At 61.3% G+C, this 14,773-nt stretch overlaps 1 protein-coding gene across 6 annotated transcripts in view; it reads right to left on the bottom strand.

The window, feature by feature from the left end:
• Positions 1 to 306: 306 nt before the first annotated feature.
• SEC16A (SEC16 homolog A, endoplasmic reticulum export factor) overlaps positions 307 to 14,773 on the bottom strand; it is a 31,065-nt gene continuing 16,598 nt past the window's right edge. For 3 of the 6 annotated variants that reach the window (XM_070799602.1, XM_070799601.1, XM_070799600.1), the window contains exons 10-31: positions 14,569 to 14,707; positions 13,979 to 14,218; positions 13,000 to 13,097; positions 12,532 to 12,613; positions 12,275 to 12,392; positions 12,022 to 12,133; positions 11,774 to 11,879; positions 11,005 to 11,145; positions 10,090 to 10,203; positions 9,650 to 9,842; positions 9,103 to 9,333; positions 8,630 to 8,712; positions 7,828 to 7,959; positions 5,917 to 5,997; positions 5,681 to 5,737; positions 5,484 to 5,595; positions 4,949 to 5,086; positions 4,636 to 4,712; positions 3,940 to 4,017; positions 3,422 to 3,481; positions 2,535 to 2,690; positions 307 to 1,750 (exon numbers count right to left, since the gene is read on the bottom strand). In XM_070799602.1, coding sequence (XP_070655703.1) covers positions 1,682 to 1,750; positions 2,535 to 2,690; positions 3,422 to 3,481; positions 3,940 to 4,017; positions 4,636 to 4,712; positions 4,949 to 5,086; positions 5,484 to 5,595; positions 5,681 to 5,737; positions 5,917 to 5,997; positions 7,828 to 7,959; positions 8,630 to 8,712; positions 9,103 to 9,333; positions 9,650 to 9,842; positions 10,090 to 10,203; positions 11,005 to 11,145; positions 11,774 to 11,879; positions 12,022 to 12,133; positions 12,275 to 12,392; positions 12,532 to 12,613; positions 13,000 to 13,097; positions 13,979 to 14,218; positions 14,569 to 14,707 — 2,617 coding nt within the window. In that variant the 3' untranslated portion in view covers positions 307 to 1,681. The remainder of the gene's footprint in view (positions 1,751 to 2,534; positions 2,691 to 3,421; positions 3,482 to 3,939; positions 4,018 to 4,635; positions 4,713 to 4,948; positions 5,087 to 5,483; positions 5,596 to 5,680; positions 5,738 to 5,916; positions 5,998 to 7,827; positions 7,960 to 8,629; positions 8,713 to 9,102; positions 9,334 to 9,649; positions 9,843 to 10,089; positions 10,204 to 11,004; positions 11,146 to 11,773; positions 11,880 to 12,021; positions 12,134 to 12,274; positions 12,393 to 12,531; positions 12,614 to 12,999; positions 13,098 to 13,978; positions 14,219 to 14,568; positions 14,708 to 14,773) is intronic. The other 3 variants (XM_019971116.2, XM_019971117.2, XM_019971118.2) reach the window with 3 other exon arrangements.

Consider the following 14,773-nt stretch of genomic DNA (forward strand, 5'->3'; position numbering starts at 1 on the left):
CGCGCCCCGCCCCTCGGGCCCGCCCCCAGCCCCGCCCCTCGTCTCCGAGTTTGACTAGTGAGGACCCTGGGGGACCGGAGCCTAGAAAGCAGAGCGCTACCCTGGTCCCTCTTCACTGCCCTCAGGATGGGTTTTCCCGTTAGGCCCGCCCACCGCCCATCGGAGAGGAGCCCCTTTCTCCGGGGGGTCCCCTAGCGGGCGGGTCTGGTGGAGGGACAGAAAGCAGTGGCCCAGGGAGCCCTAGAAGCCAATCAAACCCAGGTCCCCAAAGGCTTCAATAAACAAAAGGAGACAGCGTGAAAGGCCTTGAGAGCGCAAAATATTTTATTTAACAATTTGCATTTAGGAAAAATAGCAGCTCCCGCCTGAGAGGAAGCTTCTTGAATCAAAACTCACTGGCGGTCAACACAGACAACGGGCAGGTTTCAGCCCGGGGGTCGCACTAGCACTGACCCTGGACACGAGGCCGCCGCCAGTGAGGTCGGCCCCTCCCACAGGGACGCATCCTGGAAACCGTTCTGCGGGTCCTTCCGAGACGACCCAGTGGACCCAAGGGCCCTGTGCTGACCCCATCCCACCCAAGCCCGACACTTGGATTAAAACCCAACAAACCACGTCCCCCAGCGTTCTACAGAAATTATTTTCTAATGATTTTTATAAATACTTAAATCTTTTCTTTAGTCCCTTTAGACAGAAGAAGAAGAATGTGAACAGTTTTGAGAACAGTCGATGAAGCCTTAAAGCTGAGTCCGCCCGGAGGTCATCGTCCTGTGCAGGTTCACAGGCTGAGTCAGCAGGGAAGCCGCTGACAAGTCTGGGGCCAGAAAGGTTGGACTCTGGAGCTTCAGACAAGAAACAGCTGCAAGCCACTTTCTTCAGGATGTTACCAGCTCCCTAAGCGACGCAGCGGTGAGAGGCAGCAGTCAGCTGACAGCACCTCGGGGGCTGGCCACAGGAAGCAGGGCCTGGCGGGTCCAGAGAAAAACCCAAACCAAACCCGGAGTCCCAGCTGTGACGCTGGACCCATCACTCAGAACAGCTCTGTCCCAGCCGGTCCCTCTGACTGTGGGAAGCCTCCCAGTCCTGGTGAGGCCACAGGAGACCACGCAGAGCTGGGCACGTCTTGGCTCCAGGAGATAAAACGGTCAGTACCGAGGGCTGCTCTCAAAACCTAACGGAGCTGCTACTAAAGGAAGCCCAGTTTCCTCGGAGACGAAGCACCCTTTCAGGCTCAACAACGTGGAGCAGGGGCTGACCTGACCGCCTCTGGGTGCAGGGCAGGCAGGCAAGCTCCTCTCTGAGTCAAAGGTGCACTGTTTCCTCCTGGCATCTGAAAGGACCTCTGGGCTTTATCTGGCAACGATTCACCGTGAGGTTTTGAGAGATGCCTTAGTCACTGAGAAGCAAACTCCTCCTGCAGCCAAGACGCCTCCAGCCTCCCTCAGTGTCACGTCCTCAGGTGCCTGCAAACGCTGGTCCTTAAATCATTCCTTGGGTCAGAGAGCCACTCTTCATCCAGCACCGTGAAGGCGTGGAATTGATGCTGGAACGCTCCACACGTCAGTTCTGAGTCGCTGTGTTCACGCCCACGTGGGGACAGACTGGAGTCGCAGGCCTTTGGCCTGACCTCTGGGCGGAACAGCCATCTCCCGTCCCGGTGCTGCTCCAGGACGCGGCCCTTCTAGCTTAACGCCGGGTACTTCCTCTGGCCAATCCTCCCCGTCCTTGAGCTTCCTGAGGCAGCAGGGGCCTGAAACAACAGGGACAGGACTGAGGTCCACACGCTGGCCCCAGGGGGCTGCGGACCAAGCAGAGCAGATGACGGGTCTCAACAAACAGGTGTGTGCTGTCGTCTCATGCGCAGCCCGGGTCCCTAAGGCAGGGTGGTGGGGTGAGGCCGTGCCCACAGCCGGGTGTCTGAGGAGCCCTGGCCAGAGACAGGGGGAGGCAGGGAGCACCCGGGGAGGCGGGCCTGGAGCACAGGCGTTTACTCTGGGTCCCAGGAAAGCCCTACACGAAGTCAGAGTCAAGAAGTTTTGTGAAGGCATCAGCAAGGTGAAGATCCAGTAGAGAAGAATCCCCTCAGCTGTGGAGTGGAGACGCAGATGGCGGCTGGGAACAGGGAGGGCGCAGTCGTGGGGGCCCACCCCGGAGGGAGCCCGAGGCTGGGGACCCCAGGTGGCAAGGGCAGGGTCTGCCTTGGGACGGCCCACGGTCAGGGGAGGTTTTGAATTCCTAAAGCCAAGACCTCCCCGCAGACCCCCTCCTCTACTGCATCCCAAGGCTGCCCCCACCTCCCGTCCACTCTCTCCAGGCCAGAGCCTGGGAGGGAGACAAATGAAAGTAAGCATTTCCAGCCTGAAGGTCACCAGCCACCAGGTGAAGAGGGGCCAAAGTCAGCACAGGAGGAGGTCAGCCCCACCCCAGGGCAGCATCAGCAGGAAACAGATGGGGCGCCCAGCCCCCTCCCCCAGGGCCCCCCACGCCCACCCCCAGAGCAGCGGCAGAGCCGGGGAGACAGCAAGGGCACTTACTTGTGCAAACTGAGCAGGGTTGTAGAAGGGCACCGCAGCCCCAGAAGGGGCCCCAGCAGGGGCGAGAGCACCGGGAGCCTGGGGAGCACACAGAGGCCGTCTCACCCTCTGACCAAGCACAGCAGCTTGGTTCGTTTGCAAATACAGACACTGTTTCTGAGGAAGGGTTTATCACACTTTTGAAGACGCCACAGAAGCAGGTCAAAGGTGCTTATTGCAGAACTACATTTAATTATTTAACGGGGCTCAGAAAACAGTAGAACTGGGGCATGCACACGCAGGAGTGGGGGAGGGGAGCAGGAACTGGGGATCGCTCCAGACCTCAGGCGTCCAGCTACAAAATCCAGTGCTCTAGTTCACAAACGAACACGTCCCAGGAAGTCCTTCTGCTGAGCCAAGGGAAAGCTTAGTCCCACAGCGCATGGAAGAAGTGCTCTTTTACTTCCGATCGAGCCTGACCGCAGGACAGCGGCCACCATCTCACCCTGCCTGGCCTAAAACACTTTCTCCTGTTTGATCAGAAAACAGAACCTGTGCCTTCGAAATGAGAGCGTCCTGACCCCAGTTGGCTTCTGATGTGCGCGCGTGCACACACGCACCCCGCGAAGCTATGCCTGTGACTAGTCCTTTGAAAAACTCAATTCAGAAAGAGCACAGCCACAGAACTTGGCCGTTTGCTATGGGCATCCTGGAGTCAGTCTGACCGTGGATGTGCCTGGATATTCGACACCACCCTCTGAGAACCTCAAAAGAAAGGAGCACGGTGCCCTCAGGCATGTGACGGCTGAGCAGCGACAGGTGGCGTCAGGGGCCGGGGCAGAGTGACTGAGCAGCACAGCGATCTCAGAGGAAAGACAAGCCCCGTGCACAGGGCCAGCCACAGGTACCTGGTTAAAATGCTGGCTCACTTCCCGTGATAACGAGCTCAGTGAACTACAGCGCGAAAGCTACAAAACAGCAAGAACACAGACAGACGAACAGCAGAGTCAGCGCGGCGCCGTGGCTCCAGCCGGCAGCTCGGTCCCAACGAGCTACGCCGCCGCTAGATCAACGTAGCTCGATGGGGAGAAAGCCTGAAGCTCCTGCTCACAGACAGCTTTTACAGGAAATGACCCGTCCAAGAGACGCTCGCCTAGCCCCGGGCCTCAGGTGGCCTGACCTCATGCTGCCCGAGGCACGGAGGGGACCCCGCTGAGGAGCGCCTGCAGCCCTCACTCTGGCCCAAGCTCCCCAATGACTGTGCGGACACAAGTGTGCCTTTTTTAAGAAACACAGTGCTGCTCCGGTTCCTCAGTTTCTCAACTGCCCTCTCACCACCCAGTAACATCGTCTTAGAGAAGCCACTCGGATACCGTGGGCCTCCGAGTCCCAGACTCTCCGCAGACGCGCCCCCAGTGGCGTTTACCTCTCCTCCCTGGGGACCATCCAGTCCAGATGCTGGGAGTTCAGGTCCAGGGAGCGACGCCACTGCAGGCCCGAACACCTGCCGGGACAGGGGGGAGGCTGCTGCCAGCAAAGCCGGGTGAGCCCGAGGCTCCCACGCAAGGCAGGACCACCCGGGACAGCAGCATGGCCTCCCGGGGCGCATTCTGAGAAGCCCTGCAGGTTCTGCACAGACCTGCTACTCCAACCCGCATCGCATCCTTACTTCCCGGGCACCTGCTGTGTGCCCCATGGCGACGGGCACCGTGACGCCATCCATGTGGCGGCACCCTGAGGCTCAAAGGAGCTGAGTGACCCCATCCCCGCCCCGCCTTTTTAGCCTTGCCACACGCTTGTGGGATCTTAGTTCCCCACCCAGGGACTGAACCCTCGCCCCTACAGGGGAAGTACAGGGTCCTGACCACTGGACCACCAGTCCCCTCCTACCCCCAAACTTTAAACAGCTAACTAATGGAGAACCAGGGCTGAAGTCAAGCTCCATCCAACCTCAGATATCAAACTCTAAATGATTGTATTTCACACACACAAAGAAACCCTCTATACCATTAAAACGTCAGCAGGAGAGCGTTCCCAGAGAACAGTTGCACGTGGCCACCTCCTGGGGGAGCAGGAGGCTGACTTCCACTGGCCCCCATGCCCTGCTGTGTACATGGCTCACCTTGGGATCCGAGGTGGGCTCTGGCCTGGCCAGCCCCTCCCTGCTGGCCCCCTCAGTGGATGGCAGCTCCTCTGCATCTGCGGGGAGACGGAGGAGGCCCTTGCTGTCCACACGGCCCTGGTGCCTGGGGGACTAAGCCCCAGGGGACACATACCACCTGCCCCCCACGCACACACGCCTGCAGACACCATGGCGGGCCTCGCGCTCTGCGTCCATGGTGCTCTTCTAGAAAGAGGACCAAGGCCAGGGCCCCAGAAGGAGACCTGAGGCCAGCAGGCTGGCAGCGGACAGCCCTGCTGCCCGGGCTGTGTACCTGCGTTTGGGCCCAACAGGTGAGCCGGAATTGGAAGCGGGGCCAGGGGTGCAAAGAGGTCAGTGGGAGCCACGGCTGGCTCGCTCCGCTGGGGGCCCCCCGGGTTCAAGACGTCCACGTAGCGTGCCCTGGTTCCAGCTGTGACACGGAGAGAAAGCAAGGTCACCCCCGTGCCATGGCCCCCAGCTCCGTCCTCCGTGTGTCCAGGGACCATGGGGACCCCACTTCCAGCCCCAGGGAGGCTGGGCTCTGACCAGGAGCCTCTCCCAGGGCCTCCTGCTCAGGTGAGGGTCCCACTTCATGCCAGGATGCCGCCAGGCTGCCTTTCCGACTGATCGGATCCACCCTGCCCAAGACCACTCACTGCTCCAGAGGACGGGCACCCCCACCCCAGACTCATCTTCAGAGAACCAGCCCTCCTCTCGTGGGAGACAAGCCACGCCTGACACACGAGTGGTCCCTGCCGGGCTCTGGAATGTCTACAGGACAAACGCACAACCCAGACCCCCTCTAACTTTCGGCCGGGCCCTGTTACCTGCTTTTCTAGAATACATGTTCACGGTGGGTCTGGGGAGCCCTCCGGGACCAGGGTGGGCAGCTTGTGGAGCCTTGGGAAGGGCAGCTGGAGGCGGAGGTGGAGCCTTCTTCTGCGGAAGGAAAGCCCGCTTGGAGATCCACCACCCCACAGCTCCTGCCCCAGGGAGCACCTCTCCGCCCGTGGTCCCAGCTCACCTCCTCCTCTGGCTCATTGACGTCCACCCATCGGTTCTTCTTTTCATCCCAGACGATCTGCCGGGGTTGTGAAAAGTAAAAGAGAAAACTCAGCAGCACGAGGTGAGCAGACTCAGGCCCTGAGCGCGAGAGGCGTCGGCCCAGGTTCGCCGAGGACTGAGATGCTCCATGCAGACAGCTGGACGCCCTGCTGCTGCAGAACCCCTGGCTCCCCAGGCCCACCTGGCAGGACTCACCGATTTGTTCTTGTCGTCTGGCAGGTAAGCTTCTGTCCTTTTCTTCACAGGCAGCCAGCGAGAGAACCAGGATTCGCTGCTCTGAACAGAGAAACCACCAGAACAAGCCTGAGGTCGTGGCACTGAGAGAAACGAGCCCGGCACAGCAGGGCCAGCCCGCGCAAGCCCCGGTGTCAGGTCGCAGGTGCCAGGGCCACAGGACAGGAAGCAGACGCCTGGCTGGAGGTGGGAGGGGCCTCACCGCAGTGGAGGCAGGGGTTCGGTGTGGAAGACAGAGCCCTGGGGACGGTGGTGGTGGCCGCACGACAGAACTGCGCACTTAAAACAGTGGAAGTGACCAACGTGCTGAGTATCTCACCACAGTTACAAAGATCGCAACAGTGATGTGCTTCCTGGAGCCTCTCATGTCCAAATGCCAACAATAGGCAGCCTGAGACCGTCTCCCCCAGCAGTGGTGACAGCCAGCAAGTCCGTGCGGGCTCCTCAGAACAGGCCCTTGCACCCCCAGACTGGGAAAGGTCAGGCGTCAGGGAGGTTGGCCTCATCATGCATACGCTGCCCATCACGTCCGCCGCAAAGTGCAGCAGCAGCAGCTCCACAGCCCCCACCCCCTCTGAACCCGCGGCCGACTCTGCACTGGGGCGGGCGGCCGCGTCCAGTCACCTGCACGGCTTGTGCACGCTTTGAATTAAACTTGTGTTTACTTGTGATACCAGCCACGGGGGCTTCCCTTGTGGCACAGTGGGTAGGGATCTGCCCGCAAACGTGGGGAACATGGGTTCCATCTCTCATTCGAGAAGATGCCCTGTGCTGCGGAGCAACTAAACCCAGGAGCCCCGACGACGGAGCCTGCGCCCTAGAGCCCAGGAGCCCGAGCACCCTGAAGCCCGTGCTCCACAACAAGGGAAGCCACGGCAGTGAGAAGCCTGTGGCAACAAAGAGCAGCCTCCACCCGCGGCCATCTAGAGAATGCCTGGGTGCAGCAACCCAGACCCACGACAACCAAAAATAAATAATTAAAGAAAAAAGACACCAGCCGTGAAAGCCGACTCTGCTGAGCACTAGACTGAGAACAGTGTTCTTCCCAAGCAGCCACCAAAGGGTAAGAGGCCACCCAAGGCTGGAGGAGATGCTCAGAAGACACATCTGACAGAACCTGCATCCACGTGAGAAGGGCCACCGCCAACCTGAGGGCCCCGTAAAGGACGGGAGAAGACCTGAGCAGCCCTCCACAGACAAGGTCGGGGTGGGCAGACAGGCACTCAGAAAGGCGCCGTGTCACTGCTCATCAGTGTCACCAACCCCGGCACGGTGGCAACCGTCAGGAGGGCAGACAACGCGGCCCCAGGGACGATGCGGCCGGGGTCTTGCCTGCTTGGTGCTGGAAGGACCACCTGGTAAACCCGCGAGGAGGCCTGTCCAGCAGGACGTTCTAGAGCTGGACACACAGCTGTCCCGTGATGCTGGGATACACCCTTGGGAAAGAAGTGCGTCCACCACAAGACACAGACAAGAAGACTCACGCGGCTGGATCCCCAGTAAACGCAACCTGAGCGACACCGACTCATGTCCGTTCCCGGGGGAAAGGACAGCAGCAGCGTGGCGCACCCACGATGAGGCGCTGCACGGCGAGGGCCACTCCCGCACGCGCGGCCCAGCCTGGGCAGTGGGGGCAGATCAGTGCTGACATGAGCCTCCGGTCGGCTGCATGGGCCCTGGAGCCACGGGCCTTGGGGCGGGCAGCGTCCCCCGCTCTGAGCTGGTGGTTCACACGTGGACACAGAGACACACACCGCACACACTTCACTGCACACACGCTGCCCTTCCAGAACACGCTGGGCCCCATCTTCACACACACGATGTCCCCTTGCCTCGGCACCCCACCCCTGCCCGGCTGGGGCTGTGAGTCACCTTCTTCGGCTCCTTGCTCTCCTTCTTGGCGGCCTGGACAGGTCTCTGCGCTTCGGGTGCGGGCGTCAGCGGCGCAGGCAGCTGCAGGGCCTGAGGCGGCGCGTCGGGACCTGGTGAGGTCCTGAAGGAGCCCTGGGGGGACACACGCGAGCACTGAGGATGGGGCGGTTTGAGAGGCAGAACTGTTCAGAAAGATGGTCATCCCCAGGTTGAGACAGTTTTTTCAATACAGTTAAACTGCCACTTTTATTTTCTCAGGGACAGAATGTTTTAATGGGAAAGCGCACAAGGAGCGTTTCCCAGGACAGCAAAAAGAATTGGCTATCTGTAAGAAGCTTCCAGAACACGGATAGAAAAGCGTTGATCCACCCGCCCTCCCACCCCTGCCCCTGGAATCACAGCACACAGACGGAGTGTGTGTTTATGTCAAACACGTCTGATACGATGAATCCTAACTTCAAGGAAAGCACTAAAAGTTTTACAGATCCTAGAAAAGATGCAGAAATCAGAGAAGTTCTCCATTTCAGAAGGCTTAAAACTGACAAGACAGTTTCATTATACACACGTATTTCTCCTCCTTAAAAGCCTTCTTTTATACCGTTACTTCTCTCCCTATTTATGTTTACAACAGTTCTTCATGTTTTAAGGATTCAAGGTTTCTCTTTATGAAATTAACTCAAAAGACAACCTCATAAATTTAAGTGCTGTTGACCTACTTACAGTTTAAGAAAGAAGAAGTACTTATTCACTGGAGTTTACAGAAAACAAACAGCTTAAAGACAAAAACCATATGGGCAAATACCGTATCAGCGAAGTTCCCACCAAACTCCTCCTCTCCCGGCTCCGAGCGCGAGCTTCTGCCGGGTGTCTCCTGCGGCACCACCCCTGCCGAGGGAAGCGCGGCTCCAGTGAGCTCCGCACCGGCACCCAGGCAGGGGGGCTCCGTGGCCACGCCCGCTGCTGGGGACGCACAGTTCCCCCACCCGCCAGGGCCCCCGACACGACCTTCTGAAACCCAGACTGCACTGTTCTAAATGTGTAAAAATAAAGCTTCACTTTTAGAGGAAGGTTGTCCAGGTGGACAGACGGCCAGGGATATAGCCCTGTAGGAGGAGGGTTGGTGCATCCTCTGGGTCACAGGGCTGGCCCTCCGACCCTGGGACACCCACTCCCACCTCCTCCAGGTCAGGATGACTTAGGTTCCTCCTACAGGCACCTCCTTGAAGAGCAAACCCACTCCACTCTGCCCTCAGGACGGCCCCTCTGCAGACCCACCTGTGTCCTGGCCCCTGGCCTCCGGGAGCAGGCGGTCCGTTTCCTGGAGAGGTGGCACCCCAGGTCCGGGGTACAGGGCCACAGGGTCAGGCCCAGAGGGCTCTGGAAAGCCAGGTACAGCCCCTGGGGGACCATGTACGGGCCCCAGCTCGACAGGACCTGGCAGTGGCACGGGGAACATGGGCACCCGGACGGGAATGGCTGCTGGGCCATCGGGGAGCGTCAGAGGAGCTGCAGGAGACGGTGCAGAAGGGGCTGTCTGAGGCCACATGCTCGCCCCAGGGACTCCGCGGACTTGCCTCATTCACTGGGAGACGGGAACTCTCCGTCTGAGCACGAAGGCTGAGGCTGCCAGGGCGTCAAGGGGCCTCACTCCGCACGGTGCGGGCTCGAGGCCACGGGAAGCCCCGACAGCCCAGCAGGCGGCCGTCCAGCCCCGTGCAGGCCCACTGCCTTCACGGCCCTCCCACCCCACCCGACCTTCACAGCCCTGGGACTCGACCGGCTCATCAAGGGAGGCAGCACCAGGAGGAGGCCGCGGGCTCACCTGAGGGCAGCAGCCGCACATCCTGGCTTAAGAGCTCGGCGCCGGTCACTGGCGGGGCCAGCAGTGGGTTGTCGGCACCCAGGCCCACCAGCTGGGTGGGTTCTGGGCCGTCACGGGGCCCCACCTCAGGGCTTGGTGAGCTGGGGCAGTGTGGGGGGCAGGCTCCGTCCTGACTCCAGGCCACAGCACCCTCCTGAGGGAGAAAAGCCTCAGGCATCTCCCCGCCCGACGCTGCCCCCCGCCCTCCGACAGAGGTGCCCCGAGCACAGATGCTGCCTCCCCACGCCCCGCCAACAGAGGTGCCCTGAGCACAGACACCGCCCCCATCCCCCCGACAGAGGTGTCCCGAGCATGGGCGCTGCCCCCCACTCCCCTAACAGAGGTGTCCTGAGCACGGGAGCCCTTGGTGTGCACACAGGGCCCCTTCACACCCAGCGCACCTCGACCTGTCTCTCCACGAGCTGCAGCTGGACCAGCCAAGGAGGCTCTGCAGATGCCTCCTCCTCCGGCTTCTCCTTCAGCTGAGGGTCAAAGAGGCGCAACTGGGAGGCGACCTGGAAACACATGGAGATATAAGCTCTGTTCCCAAAGGAGACGCCCGCCAAACCTGCTATGGCCTGAACACACCCAGACGGCACACGCAGCTTTCCTCCACCGTGGGGGCCCGAGTCGCACTCTCTGGACCGTCCATGACTGTGTACGTGTGAGGAGAGGGCCTGGGACCATCTTAGACAGTGTACACACGAGAGAGCCTGGGACGTCAGCAGCCCCTGCACTGGCCGCGGAGGCCACAGCACCGGACGGACCCTGGCATGCTGAGCCCGCCTCCACTGGACTCTACTCGCCGAGGCGCCCCCTACCTGGACCGCTCCCTCTCTGGGGGCCGTGGGGGGTGGGGCAGCAAGTCTGGCCTTGCGGTAACGGCGGGAGCCGCGGGGCAGAGATAAGGGCTGGGCAGCCCGTTCATGTGGCTCCTGTGACTCTGAGAGCTTCCCTGGCAAGACTCCTCAGTGTCACGAGCGCGGGCTCAGTGCCACCTCCAGGGAGAGGGACACGCGGACACCGGGCACTGCCAGGAGGTCATCACGTGCTCTGTCTCATGGAGCAGGAAGCTGGGGCCGCAGGGCCACAGCCAGGACCCAGCCCAGCGAGGCCCCCGGTGCCAAGTGCGAGGCTGGGGTGCCTGGGTATGCGGGCCTCCTGCCAGCGGCCCTTCTCATGCCAAAGCTCCCGGAGGGCCCTGTGCTGAGGTGCTAACACCTGCTCCCGCCCAGGAGTGTGCAGGGCTCGTCTCGGTCGGGCGGTCCAAGAGCCGCGTGGCTGCGGCCCCCCGGGGGCCCAGGCGGGGGCGTCACCTGCACCAGCTGGCGAAGCAGCACGGGCGAGTGTCTGTGCGGCTGCGCCAGGACGCTCCTGGCGATCGCCTCGCAGTAGTGGAAGGCCTGCGCGGCCAGCCCCATCTCAGCCAGGCGGCAGCAGTAGATGAACCTGAACACCTGAGACAGAGAGACGAGCTCAGCGGTGCTCGAGCCGCTCGGGGCTGCCCCCTGCCCCCGGCCGCCCCTGCCCCGGCCCTCCGTCCTTCCTCGGGCTCTCCACACCCCCCGCCCCGCCTGCTCACAGCAGAGCCAGCCCCCGCCAGCAACTTTAGATCAGGGTACACGACTAAGCTTCCGAGAAACTCACACGCCCTGAACACAGCTGTCAGCGTTCCCAACCACGGAGTGAGCACGAGGCGCCGCCACGCCTGTGCCGTGAGAACGGCCTCTTGGGAGCCACCAGCGCGCTCACCCTGCTCGGCTGGCACCCACATGCCACGCCGTTTCACACATGCATGCACAGTCCCGTCAGGTACCACCCTCCCTGACAGAAAAGTCCACAGCTGACAGAAAAGAACTTGCAACCGAACAGTGCAAGTTCTTAGTACACAAGAGGTCTGAGAACCAAACTTCAGTCAGACCTCAACGCGACAGGTTTCTGTTCCCGAGCGTTACTGGTTAAGACCTCCTCGAGATTTCCAAACCCGTTTCATCGTTTTGTTTCTTTGAATAAAACCTGTAACAGCTGCGGCCTGTGAGCACTGACCAGGCCCAGCCCCGGGAGTGCGCCAGAGCCCGGGCCCACCTGGAAGCTGGGAGGGGAGCAGGCCTGCGCCCCCAGGGACTGCGCGTACTCATAGGCCTCTGTCCTCTGGATCGCCTCGTTGGTCGCAAACTTCAAAAACGGCAAACTGTGGAGCACAGGCGTCGTGTCACGCGGAGCGGCCCCTGGAAGCCGAAGCGCCAAGCACCCCAGGCACCGCGGCTCCGCGCAGCCGCATGGGGCCTCGTCCCTTCTAAGGGATGCGGGCGCCGCGACGCCATGTCCCTTACCTGTGGTTTGACCCAATTAAGACAAGCTTTGCGGTCTTCTTGGTGTACACCCCAAATCCGACCTGGGCCATGAGGTAGCAGAAGTGCGCAGCATCGATGAGCCCTTTGGAGGCTGAGGGGAGAGAAAGCAGGCGGGCTCGGGCTCCAGGACAGCACCACACTCCCAGGGACACACGGACACCCCGGGCAGAGGGCCAGTCTCGGGCTGGAGCGCAGAGGCCCAGGCCCCTCTTCCGCGTCCACCCTGACCTACCCAGGGTGTCGCCCATCGTGGCCATGGCCCGAGACTCCACGTCCACGCTGCTGCTCAGGTTGGACAAGATCATGGCCAGGTGTGGCCGCCAGTCTCCCCACTTCTCATCCCCACAGCACTGAAACCAGAAGCAAGCAAAAAACCCTGAGGCTCAGAACACACTCAGCTCTGCAGGGCTTGAGCGCGTGGGTGTGAGAAGGAAGCAGGCGCAGACTCTGCACAAAGGCCAAGCTGAGGCGTCGTCAGGACCCACTGACCGTGGACGCGGCCGGCATCCGCCCAGACATCAGCTGGTAGACAGTCTGCAGGGGGTCGTTGATTGGAAGGCTGTTGGCGAACCTGAGCAGATGTTAAAAGAGGAAGCTCAGCCAGGTCAGAAAACAAGACACAGAACTAGCCTGGTCTCACCTCCACCCATCTGGTGACTGGCCTGACGCTTGACCCGGGCCAAACACACACTGGTGTTTGTAAAAGACTGCAGGAGAGGGAGACTACAGAATTCGTTGAGATTTTATAGAATTAAACTCTGCAGTCGACAAAAACAGTTAAATCCCTGAACCACACCCTCCGAGGAGGGCCAGTCAGCCCGCAGCCAGATGTGGCAGACGCGCCTCCCCAGCTTCCTCTGCCAGGAGCTCAGGGGCCTGTGGGCTCCCCAGACCACAGCAGGCTGGGCGCCGGCCCACGGGCATGCCCACAGCCTGCGCCACGGCAGGACTCCTCACCTGGTCATGACTCTGGCGTGCGTCCGGCTATCCATCTTACTGGCAAGTAGCAGGGCGTGACCCCACAAGCCATTCTTCATTGCAGACTCTAAGGCGTCCTGCAAAGCATCAAGAGCGTGTCTGAACCCTGAGAAGGACAGGGGCCCTGGCGTGTGTGCCGTCGGGAGGGACAGAGGGCACAACTACAGGGATAACACCAAACGACCCGGAGGCCCCGAGACGCGCGCCCCACGCGGGGACGTGGGAGCCGGCTCCCAGCTCCCCCGGTCGGGCCTGCAGGAGGCCGTGGAGGCGCCTGCCTTTGGCACCGCTGGCCCAGGGACACAGGCTGTGGGACCAGGGCCGGCGGAGCAGCACACTGCCATCCCCTCCGCCGTGACTGAGGCTTCGAGGACGCAGATTCCCCAGGCCCAGGATGACCCCTGGGCCCCCCTGGGCATCTGCCCAGCACCGGTAGGGCCTTTCGCACTGCAGCACCCCTTCCACAAGTAACCTGGGCCGCAATTCAGAAAACTTCTGACCAAGAGCCAAAAACGTTTTAACAAACAGTAATTAAACGAACAGATGTGGGATTTCCATCAGCTGTAAAATGTCTACTTTAAGATCATTTCCTTATCAAACCATGAGTCTCACTGGGCCCCACTCTGCACTGCCAGGTGCCCGCGTGGAGCCAGCGCAGGGCGTGTGCCTCGGCGCCGCCCGCCTGTGCCCAGGCCGCTCCACTCTGGCACAGGCCCCGCCCGCTCACGGCAGCGACGGTGCGCTCCCCCGACCTGCGTCAGGACACACGGATGTTGTCCTATGCACGTGTTCACCCTGAGACGCACCACACGCAGCAGGGGCAGGGGCACAGCCCAGGCTCAGGCCTGCTCACCTGCCGAGTGACTCAACACGGGACCAGCAGCTCTGACACAAGCAGCGCTTAGGACAAGCTGCCGTTCGCACCTTCAGAGACGACACGCCAGCGCGGGTCACTCACCTTCTTGCGGCCATAGAGCAGCAGCTCCCGGAACCGCTCTGTGTCTTTCTCGAGGGTGCTGGCGGCCTGACTGTCCGTGAGGAATGAGAGCTGGGCCTCGCCGGACTCCTCCTCCTCCGCCTGCTCCACAGCCTCGTTGGTGAAATCGATCAGGTTGGCCTCATTCGGCGACTTCCCAGGAAGCCACACGGTTCGGTGGTCTCGTAACAAGAGCTCTGCAATGTCTGTGCCCACCACGGTCTGCGAGGGACAAGAGGGAAAGCAGGCTCAACCACAAACAGACCCTCTGAGAGGGCAAGACCACCCCAGCCTTGGTTGGGGAGGGCCCGTCAGACCGCCTCGGGTGCAGAGCTGCTCCCCCCCTCGCCGGGAGCGACACGGCACACCGGAGGCACATGCTGGGCAGGCCGACGATGCGGAGGCCAAACCTCCCTTTACCCCAAACCACATGCCCTACTGGACTCCTGCTTCCTGCGGGACCCCCCGGACGGGAATGCCTGGCCCAGAAATCCTGCCTGATCCTCCTGGGGGCTGAGGACCCCGGGACTAGAGCCGACGAGAAGGGACGCTCTAGGAGGGGAGACACGTACCCCATTCTGCCTGCACAGCAGGACAATAAAGCTCCAGAGAAGACTCGCAGACTCTTTGTCTATTAAGTTTTCATTCTGCAAACACTTTGTAGCCTTGTTCTGTGCAAAATTAATAACATCCACTTTATGGGTCTCATCTCTGCAAAAAGAACACACGCTTGGTGAACAGCAGCCGCAGCACTTGCCAGGCCGTGCCCGGCACTGC

This window comes from Bos indicus, chromosome 11 (assembly GCF_029378745.1).
Source record: "Bos indicus isolate NIAB-ARS_2022 breed Sahiwal x Tharparkar chromosome 11, NIAB-ARS_B.indTharparkar_mat_pri_1.0, whole genome shotgun sequence".
NCBI classification, from domain to species: Eukaryota; Metazoa; Chordata; class Mammalia; order Artiodactyla; family Bovidae; genus Bos; species Bos indicus.